This window comes from Odontesthes bonariensis, chromosome 18, assembly GCF_027942865.1.
Source record: "Odontesthes bonariensis isolate fOdoBon6 chromosome 18, fOdoBon6.hap1, whole genome shotgun sequence".
In the NCBI taxonomy this organism is placed as follows: Eukaryota; Metazoa; Chordata; class Actinopteri; order Atheriniformes; family Atherinopsidae; genus Odontesthes; species Odontesthes bonariensis.
The window spans coordinates 21,578,695-21,589,878 of NC_134523.1; the positions used below are offsets into that span (position 1 = coordinate 21,578,695).

The window sequence follows — 11,184 nt, forward strand, 5'->3', positions numbered from 1 at the left end:
AGAACTGCTGCAGCTGTGTTGTGTTTTGGTATATTCAGTGGTTTTCAGATGACGTAGGAAACATCAAACGTCCTAACTTACACAACACATTATGTAGTAAAAGTTAAATAACAGCTTTGAGTAATTTAACATAAAATTACTTTTATTATGGTATATGGCTACATAGTTTCTAGCAATTTTGATTTTTTTAATGCATATAGAAAGTGTCACAAGTGTGTGGCTGATCAAAGGCCCAGAAGCTATATAGGCAGAGACCAGTTAAGGGGATCTATTCACAATAGGTGAAGGGAATTTAGTCCAATGTTTGGCGTGGCTTGACTTGGAAGGTCTGTGCTTGAGTATCCTGTTCTGTGATATTTGGTGAGTTCTGAAAAAAGAAAACATAAAAAGGCTGGGAAACAATGGAAAGGCCTGACTGACTGTATATGCAGTACAATGATCTGTCAGGGAGTGGATGAAGGAACCTGCTAGCAACCAGGTTTTGTTTTTGTTTGGTTTTTGTAGTGATGACTAAGTGATGACTATTCCATTCTTGTAGACAAACTTGGACCCATTGTTGCCAGTAAGGCCAGACTGTTTGAGGGCTGATGTACGACTGGCAGCATTTCAGAGTCCACGATGTGATGAGTATGGAACTGCTGAGAACCTGACCTACGCCTTCTTGTATCCACCCAGTACGTATCGACACACACGTACAAACAGACTGACGTTCTCAAGAAGTCAGAATGAGTCACAGAACTAGGCACAGAAAGCTTTTCAGTATCCTATTTTTTTATATATATTTTTATCTTGTCTCTCAAAAGATCCTGTATCTCTTTTTTCCCACTCCTGACCCAAATTTTTCTTTTCTTGTCGAGCAGTTTGATATTAATCATTGTAGTGTAGTATTTAGTTCCCAGGCTCCCCAGTTATTTTGTGAAATCCTTTTTCTGTTTTTCACCCCTCATGCCACGCCATGCCACGTTTAACATAAGGGCTTTTTTCATGCTATGTCTAGTCTTTTGTTGTGTGTTGTCATAGTTACATTCATGTTTTGTCCCACAGTTTGGTTTTTGTCATCCGGCTCAGCCACGCCTTTTGATAACATTGTTTTTGAATAATAAACCCAGTTCTGCCTTACACCGCTCCGCATCCGTGTCCCGCCAACCCACCCATTGTGACAAAACCATTTAGGTTTTTTTTTTTTTCTCGTCTCTCTTTTAAAGTATTCAAAACACAAGCAAAAACATTAGATAAAAATGAACAGCGTTTAAAAGATCTGAAAGGGAGATGCACATTTTCTTTGAATCTTGTCTTAATGCTTTAATTAACTTGTTTGATCCTAACTGTCTGAAAAGCATTGAGCCAGATATACACTGGAAGAGGTCTTTCATCGTTAGCTCTTAATAGGTAAACACAGAGGCACTACTTCTCAGAAAGGTTTGAGCTTAATTTTCTGTAGGAAATGATGATATCTAAAGGCTCCGTTTAGTTTCAGAACTTTTAGTTTCAAACTTGAGGTTACGGTTTAACTGCACAACTGTGACACATTGTTTATAAAGCTGTTACTTATTTTTTAAGGAATAGTTGATTATTTATTAGAACATGGCATTTAGTTTATGCAGCTTCCACAAATTTATATCATTACAAATTATATTTTCTCTCTCTACAGATCTAAATGTTACAGTGGACCAGCAATATGATGCTTTACTGACAAGTAATGTGGTGCCAATGTACCCTGGGTTTAAGAGTAAGTTCAACTCCAAAAAAAAAGAAAAGAATAATGCCCTACATCACTGGATGTTGCTGAAAAACCAATTCCTCTGACCTCTGTGCTTTTCATTTCTTTCCTCCTGCTGTCCTTTCTCAGAAATCTGGGATTACTTTCACAACACTTTACTGAAGAAATATGCCTCTATATACAATGGCATTAATGTGGTGACTGGACCGGTCTTTGATCTCAACTATGATGGCAAATTTGACACTCCAGAGAAGATACAGCAGTAAGTTTAATTTCCTAGCATGATTATGATATCAAAATCAATTTCAAAGCTTTGTCAAACACAACACAAAAGAAATTTGTTTTCTACACTACTTTGAAGTACTTACACCATCCACAGGTTGGCTGACTTGGATTTCATCTATTTTGGAATTCTGTTTAGGACTTTACTGGAAGCCCAGAGACCTACTGAAACCAGAGGGGTGGATGATAACATAATAGCACTTTGACAGTAACCAATGATGTTTTTCTGTGACAACAGGTTTGTGCCTGGAACAAACATTCCCATACCCACACATTACTTTGTGGTGTTGACCAGCTGCAGAGACTCTGCTGACGCAGTGATCACCTGCACCAGTGAACTACAGACTGTGTCCTTCCTGCTTCCCCACAGACCAAACAACTCAGAAAGCTGCAAAGTAAGATGATATCACAGCTTACTTTGTAGATTTAGTCTTACTCTCGGAAACATCTATTATTAACAAACTATCCCCTGGGCAGACACTGAGGCGCTTTGTAAGCCTCAGAAGGAAACTATCTTTCCCGTCAGCTGTGGCTCTAACTGGTTTCCATTAAACAGCCTCTAAGTGACCCATATTTCCATGGACAACACTAAAATACTTGTTCTCAGTTGGTGTTCAACTGACTTCTGTGTTTGTTTGTTTTTAAAAAGCATTAATGCTATGGATGAAATGAAAAACTATTTACAACCTAACTAAGAGATGAAAAATGTATTTGTTGTTTTGCTATACATCTGTTTGAGTGACTCCAGGCAAAATAAACAGGATCTAATTTCTGATGAATATTACCGAACAGAGAAACAAAAGAAAACGAATGAGGGAAGAATATATAATTTGATTATTAGAAAGTTAGTAATGAGTAGATCCCAGCGTTTCAAATGTTTTCAAAAGTATCATCTGAACACAGAGGACAATGTAGATACATAAAATGTCTAAAGTAAGAATGCATAAATGTATTGTTTTAGTAAAAAAAAAAAAGAAATCTGGAAAATAGTTACCAGTGAATGAAACTCAGAAATCCACAAGGTGTCCGAAATATGTAGGCTCATTCTCTGGAGAGCCAGAATTTATGGATTTATTTAGTTTTATTTATTTGCTTAGTTTAGTTTTATGTCCATTCATGAAGTACACATTTTTGCCCGAGGATGGACTATGTAAGAAAAGTCAGCAGATCGTAAGAAACATTAGAATAAACAATTTTGAGACTGGTTTATTCTTGCACAGAATCCTCCTTTGAGGCCTGGTTCCTTAACCTGATGTGGGCCTTTGCTTTAATTTACAGCTTTCAAGATAAATCTGAGATAATGCTCCACATACACATGACTCTAAAAGGTACTCAGAGCAGTGGCACCTTAAAGTGATGGTTCGGAGTAGATTCACCCTAGGGTCATTTGAACCGTGACATCCAGCCAAGTAGCCCACCCAAAGTTTTTTCAATCTTGGCTGAACATCAGCTGAGTTACTGAGTTATCCCGAATAGCTTAGTACAAGAGCTAATGGAACCTGGCAGTATCTCCAAAATTACCACACTAAAATCACATGTCATGACACCAAACTTCTACAGTAGTACAAATATGGTCTGTACTCACAAAACGATGCATTTGGAAGTTTGTACATAGTCCAGGAGTTTATTATTATCAACACAAGCCTAATAGCTTCTCTGCTGCTAAAGCTGCGTCGACGTCACTTCCTTGATCTGGGAGCTTCAATGTAAGATGAGGGTTGATCTACTACTGTAGACAACAAAGCGAGGCTGCTCAATTTCTCCATTGATTAAAATAAATTCACAACTCTACAACATAAAAATTCATAAAAAATCATGTAGAATATAGCATATACTTTGTTGTCTACAGTAATAGATCAACCCTCATCTTACTTTGAAGCTCCCAGATCAAGGAAGTGACGTCTACGCAGCTTTAGCAACAGAGAAGCTATCAGGCTTGTGTTGATAATAATAAACTCCGGGACTATGTACAAACTTCCAAATGCATCGTTTTGTGAGTACAGACCATATTTGTACTACTGTAGAAGTTTGGTGTCATGGCATGTGATTTTAGTGTGGTAATTTTGGAGATACTGCCAGGTTCCATTAGCGCTTGTACTAAGCTATCTGTAACTCAGTAACTCAGCTGATGTTCAGCCAAGATCGAAAAAACTTCGGGTGGGCTACTTGGCTGGATGTCACGGTTCAAATGACCCTAGGGTTAATCTACAACGAACTATCACTTTAAATGCACAAGGCAGCTCTACAGGCTTTAATGTAACATAATGTAACATAGATTTCTCTTAGTAAATCATAGTTGCTTTACTTTTGGATGGAGGGAAACAGTGGGCTGGTGTAGACATAGTTGACAAATATGACAGCTTTTAGGGTGTGTTGATGTTTTATTTTATTTATTTTTATGAAAAAAGAATAGAACAAACAAATAAAAGTAAAAACCGCTTTACTCAAGAGCAAACTTTTTTTTTTTAACAAATAATTGTTTTTTTTATCAAACTACTGCTAACTACCTGGGTGTTTTCACACTCTGTTTTTATTCAGCTTTTATTGATATAGCTACATTTTTTAAGAAAAGGGGAAAACCAAGAGAAACTTACTGCACTTAGTTGTATAATGACTAAAGGTGATTCTAATATCAGATGACAGATCAGCTTTGCAGTCATGGACAAGGTGGAATGACACATTACCTTCATAAAAAAATCATCTCCACATCATTAAACACCTCACTATACCTGCACTGAACAAAAGTTTCCACATCATCTCCTTGCCAAATGCAGATTGATCCACATCCATAGTCCATGACTGCTTCTCACTGCCTGCCTGAAGGAGTTTAATGATCCTTTCCATTGCTTTCACTAACTGCTCTCTCTTGTTGGGGTCATGTTTCCTGCCCATCAGCCAGGTGTAACCGCTTGTTTTCACTCTATTTGAACTGCAACTTTTACAACAATTTTGAGGTACTTTACAAAAGCAAGAACGTTCAACTATTGTTGTATTAGTTTAATAAACATCCGTCGAGTAGTATTCCATGTATTCTTCATGTGATAAAAGTTTGTTCTTCAAATCTAATTCATTGTGGTTTGGAAAACATAACAACTTGCCTTAGAATACATTTTTGTGGCTGACTGTGCAGGTCCCAACCCATCTACATGGTGCATGAAAGAAACATCACACTGAAATGCATTATGGTGAAAGCTGTACTTTGTGTTCAGAAAAAGTATGTGTATATGTACATGTACTCTGCGTCACCACAATATAAGGATGCAGGCTTTTCTTGCAAACACTGTACTCCTAGAAGCCTTTCAGCAATAGGATCTTACGCTAGATAATATGCACCGTATAAACAATAAAACTGTTCAGTCTCTAAATATGCAGATAAAAACAAAAGAATATGTAATTAAACACAATCAGGTTACGAGCTTAACTCTTTCGGTGCCATTGACGTCTATTTAAAAAAAAACGTTCACTGCCAAAGACGTCTATAGACGTCAATTGCGTTTTTTAACGGAGCGGGCTGGGGGACAATCTAGCGGAATTCGTCACTAAATCTTAGGCTTGTAAACACTAAACAGAGACTATACTGGCAAAATTACCCGCTAGGTGGCAGCAGTGCCACTATGCACAAAAAAAAAAAAAGAGCTCGTTTTCTCCATTTTTTTTGGGTCAAACAGCTGTTTTTGGTGAAACCAACCTATGTTCTACTGTCTATTACTAAAAGACTGAAAATGGTAGAAACAAACTTTTTTTTCCTGATCAAAGAAGAGAGTCTACTCTTTCTTTTGGTAATTTCGGTGTGTACATAGTCATAAGACACACTTTTCTGTGGGTCTTGGAAAATCAGTCAAAATACTGAAAAACACTTGGCAGTATGGGTGGCTCTGAACTGAAAATGGCTGGCAGCCAATGAGTTAAAAAAAGGCTCACATTTTTATCACTTTGTTTGTATTAACAGAGTGCAGAGAATGAATCTCAGTGGGTGGAGGATCACATGTGGTTTCACCAGGCACGAGTCAGAGATGTTGAGTGGATCTCAGGACTGGACCTCTACCAAGGCAGCAGTCGATCACTCCCAGAGCTACTGATGGTGAAGACCCGCCCAACCGCTGCCATCCACAGAAAACAATGAAAAACACGGGTAAATTCTGTCTTAGAGTGTTTTATCACTTCATGAGCAGTGGGCACAATGCATCTGTATTCATCTAAGTGAATCTATTTATTTAACTTCGTTATTTAATTTTGATTGTATTAATTTTGCGCTCAACATCTGTTAATTCCTTTTATTATATATTTTCAAGAGTTTCATTCGTGTATAGCCCCGATATGACCTCATTTACAACATGTTAACTGATGTTAAGACTATCATTTAAGTAGATACTCAAATCCAAAGTTATGTTGACAAAACAAAACATGCATCTCTAGATTTTTAAGCACCTATTTTGATTTTTGATACTGCACTTTTTGTTATTTTCTTTTTTTTTGTGCAAGAGAAAGAATTCAATAAAAAATGTATTGAAAATATTTGCCTTGCACTGCAACAAGGATTATGACAGTATACCTAAACGAGGTGACATTACGTTTCTTGTGACCAAGGAGTCCAGAATTCTTTTCATCTTTTAATTTGTTATGACATATTGTTTTTTTGCCTGATGACAATGAGTACAGTCTGTTATAAACCAGACCATGGTTTAACAAATATGTATTCTTCAAATGTGTGTGATCACTACAAGTGGGAACATGGTGAGTGCAGCCTTCAGAATCGGCCAAGTTGAATGTAAATCTATCATTGCCAGAAAGACAATGTCACTGAGGCCTGGATCTCTGTACGCAGGTTTGTGACATAGTGTTGTTGTGATTCACTTTGTTTTATACTTTATATTCATATTATCCCATCACTGAAGGTGGTGTGAAAGTACCAAACAAATACATATTGGAGTTAAAGCAGTTCGGGGGAAATGAATGACCTGTCTTGCGGGATTAACCATATTAAAGGGGATTTTAGACCTACAGTAGAGGCTTATATTGTCTTGACTGTTAGTACATTCAACTTATTTGCCATCAACAAATGTCTGTAAAGATTTCAATCCAGTACTTTCCATAGTTTCTGTTCTACCCAGTGTTGAACAGATTGCATTCTTTGGATAAAAAAAACTGCATTTTTGTTTAATTATGTACACAGTGCGTTTGGAGTGTGCTTCCCCTTTTCACAGAAAGCCATTCAGTACTGTCTGTATCTGCATTGGACCTTCTTTTTCATTTCAGTTCAACCTATTCTTTTTTTTAATTAACCCACCACAAATGTATGGTTTTTTTTTCAAATAAAAAATTGTTAAATCTACTTTTTTTAATAGGGTGTGTCAGATTTACAAATTATTAAGCAAGCTCAATTTCAAAGGTTTTCCTTGGGATGTTGTTTACTTATTAGAACAGGTTGGAATTTGGTCAAAAGGGATCAGTTAGGCTCCTTAATCAGGAGTTTTGGTGGTACAGACACCCAAAAATTGTTTTTAAAATGTAGAAAGTCACAACAACAGCTGTCCATTTGTGATTGTATTAGCCAGGACATGTGTTTGCATCGGGTGTAAACAGCCCTTTAGAGAGTCAGCGGGTTGCTTTTGGGTCCAGTCTGGAAGATATCATAACATCTAGTAGCACAGATTGTGAGTGACTGAATATTGCCTGTTCTCAAGCATGTTCTGGCCTGCTGTAGTAGCATAGCAATACAAAGGGACACAGAGGCAAAGAGGCAATCTGAAACACCACAGGATATGAACTGCTTATTTTAAGGTGATGAAAACACATTATTATATTATCTGATGTGAACAAATAACGTCACTAAGTGACAAGTAAAAAATGTACAATGTATTTAGTTTTCAGTGACGGAGGGTGTGATGGAGGCCACAGCTCTAGGATAAAAGAGCTTTTTCTGAAAAATCTACATAACTTCGAGAAATTTGTCTCATGCTCTCATTGTGTATGCCTGCATCAAGGTCTGTGTGAACCCCCTACAAAAACAATGATTGAAACCGCAAATAAAGTTGCATAGAGTTTAAGCTTGACAGAAGTAATCAAACTGCCACCTCAAAACCTCCCTGACACCCAAAAAGGGACTTTTTTTGTCTGATACAGTATTGTAACGCTGTCATCATACATTTTTTTCCCTGGTAAATCTCCCTGAAAGTACATTCGTACACGTGAATGGGTGAATTTTTTTTTAAAAATTTTTTCTCCCCTGTCAGGAACTACCAGTTAGTCAGAGCTCCTGTAAAACCTATCACAGACAATTAGAGAAACTGTCATCAAACAAGGTCACTACACATACATGGTCTTGTTTCAGTTTCTACTGAACATTTATCCTCAGTTTCCGTTAATGTCATAGGTTCAGCTGAACTGAAACTGAAGGTCTGGCACCAACAGTGTAATAAACTATGTCCTCTAATAACCATCAAACATGTTTTTCTATTGTAAATCACTGCCTCGTGTCCTCCCACAAGGACTTACTCATTTGTTCATCTATTCTTTGTTTTTCTGTTATATAAAAGCTTCTACCTCATGTTTTACTATCATTCTGGTTTCAAGTTCCATTAGCTGCACTTAGTCTCCCGACAATGTGCAAGCTTTTCAAACAACATCCACTAAAGGCATAATTGATGGCAACCACACACAATCTGTGATTACGCAAGTATCCAATTGTATGTAAGAGCACTCAATGGTGTTTATTTGCAGACATTTATCAACAAGTGTATGGATTCAAGGTTGGGTTTTAAGTATGACGTAATGTTTTTCCAAATAAAAACTTTGTGTCACAGTCCCTGTCCCTTACTGCTTCAGGCAGGACTCCTGTTGGGCTCCAGCTGCTGGCATTCCTCAGTCTCTACTGCAATAAAAACCGCTCTCCAACGCCTCTGTAGATGTACTTGATCTTAAGAACAAAGTATTCGGGTAACAGGAAAGGGCAGTTACATAAGTGCATATTGCACTCTGTAGTATTCAAGAGCATTAAACTGACATGGCAGGCTGAGAACCTGTCAAGACAAGACCAGTTGAATGTTGTACTTGAAAAGCTAATAAGCTAACCCTAACCCTGATTTGTGCTGTTCAGACTGTCACAAGAAAATCAGATATGGGTCACAATTGGGCAAAAAAGTCAGATTTGGGCCACTTTTGCCTGCAGTGTGAACGTAGCCATCATATTTTTTTTTAACAAACTGCAAGGTGCTCCTGCTGTTTCGTTCAATCACTGACAACTGTATGTGTTATTATGGTAATACACACAGCAACAGCTCACTGACAATTACGAAATGACATGCCCATACCCGCATAGGATCACGTGAATATCTATTAAAAGATTTATTCATTTGTGCTGATCATTTGTGCTGATCTTACAAAACCAGAAGTATAGAGACAATAATAGCATTTCCTTAATTTAACTGCACAGTTAACTGCACAGTGTATGTCTGACTCACCTCTTATGTTAGGAAACATTTTTTAAAAGGAGATCCTGATGACTCGTGTGACCTGATACCATACACAAATGACAAATGCACAAATATGAATTAGTCATAACTTTCCATGTCATTGTATAATTTTAAGGGTTCGTCACTAAAGGCTGCACATAAATTTGGATGATGAATTACTCAAAGCAATGTTTGGACACTGATGTAAACAGGGTGCTTATTTGTCCATCTATTCAGCTCAATTTCAATTCAGTTCAGTTCAACAATATTGTTGCAGTCTAAATCATCTCTCACATATGCCATTGTTTTAAATGGATGACTAAATGAAATCGAATTAAAAAAAAATCAGCAGACAAACATTTGTAAAGGTGAAATTGTGCAGAAAGAGGCGTGGCAGAAATCTTCACAGATCAACATGAATGAACTGGGGTGTTGTTTTTGTACAGTAGTTTAGCAACAACTTCCTGAGGATGCCACATCATGTTGTAAACAAGCACTGTAATTCCTCCTCCTTGAGTGTTACCTTTCTGTCTGTGAGATTCCCTAAAAGTTGTTCCTGCTGCCAGGTCTCTGTAAAACATCTTCCCGCGGGGTCCGGTTACGTCATGAAGGACTGAAATGTTTTTGAGCCAAATACCCAATTCATTTCGCATACCAGAGTCAGTCACATCGTCATTCGACTTGAGCTGTGAAGATGACTTTGTCCAGGTCAGATAAAGAGAAAACATTGATTTACTCACATGATTCGTCTGGTTATCAAACTACAAAGTTGATTCAACTGTGACCTCAGATGTGACTCAGTGGGTAGAAGGATGTGGGGAGATGACTTAGCTAAGTAAAAAAAAAAAAAAAAAATCAACCACAATTGGCCAAAGTGCTGCTGCACAAGCTGAACAAATGTGATAAATAATCTCTAAAACAGCAAAAAAGAAAAGAAATAAATAATAAAAACAGCAAGGCTTTAATTAAATGGGTAGCCTACAATAAAAACAGTGCTTTCTTGATAAATGCCAAGAAAAAGCCCACTCAACGAGGTAAAAAAAAATAGCCACAAATGAATCATTGTCTTATATGTCTTATATAAAGTTAGTGCAGTGAATGAGCTGCCTACCGCGAGCCAACCGTATGTAACCAGTAGCCTACATAATATTAAGCCATGAATATCTTTTGTCCACAAGATGTCATCAGCCCATTTTCCAAACTTGGGTGAGATCGGGGATAAAGGATAATTTACACAGCTCACCCTTATGTAGTCCTGTAAATGTATAGGCTATAGCTACATACAGGACTGTTGTAAAAGCTAACGAAGTTCAAAAGAAAACGAAAGTTCAAAAGAAATTAACATTTAACCTGGTTTACAAGTTTACACGTATTTATTTGAATGCGTTTACAATTATGCCATAAAAAAAATCTTAAAACCAAAGAAAATACAAAAATGCTGAAACTTATTTCATCTTAAACCGAATTAAAACTCTTCGTGTCCGTAAGTGGGTGGATTCAAATTGTCCAAAAATTGTGGAAATACTAAAGGCACACGCATCAAAAGGCCATCAGCTCTTGATTTCATTTTAATTTCGTTGGTGGGGAAAAAAAAAAAAAAAAACAATCAACGTGACATTTATACGTCAAGTTGATAGCCTACGTCATAATAGTCATTCCTGGAAAGAGGAATTTGTTTTCTCAATCAGTGCCCATTATCCGATTCAACGGGCTTTCTGGAGGCGTAATAGT

At 37.2% G+C, this 11,184-nt stretch overlaps 1 protein-coding gene across 1 annotated transcript in view; it reads left to right on the forward strand.

The window, feature by feature from the left end:
* LOC142367260 (venom phosphodiesterase CdcPDE) overlaps positions 1–7,341 on the forward strand; it is a 48,270-nt gene extending 40,929 nt beyond the window's left edge. The window contains exons 20-24 of the mRNA XM_075449242.1: positions 539–674; positions 1,652–1,729; positions 1,850–1,982; positions 2,241–2,397; positions 5,952–7,341. Coding sequence (XP_075305357.1) covers positions 539–674; positions 1,652–1,729; positions 1,850–1,982; positions 2,241–2,397; positions 5,952–6,125 — 678 coding nt within the window. The 3' untranslated portion in view covers positions 6,126–7,341. The remainder of the gene's footprint in view (positions 1–538; positions 675–1,651; positions 1,730–1,849; positions 1,983–2,240; positions 2,398–5,951) is intronic.
* The last annotated feature ends 3,843 nt before the right edge of the window (positions 7,342–11,184 follow it).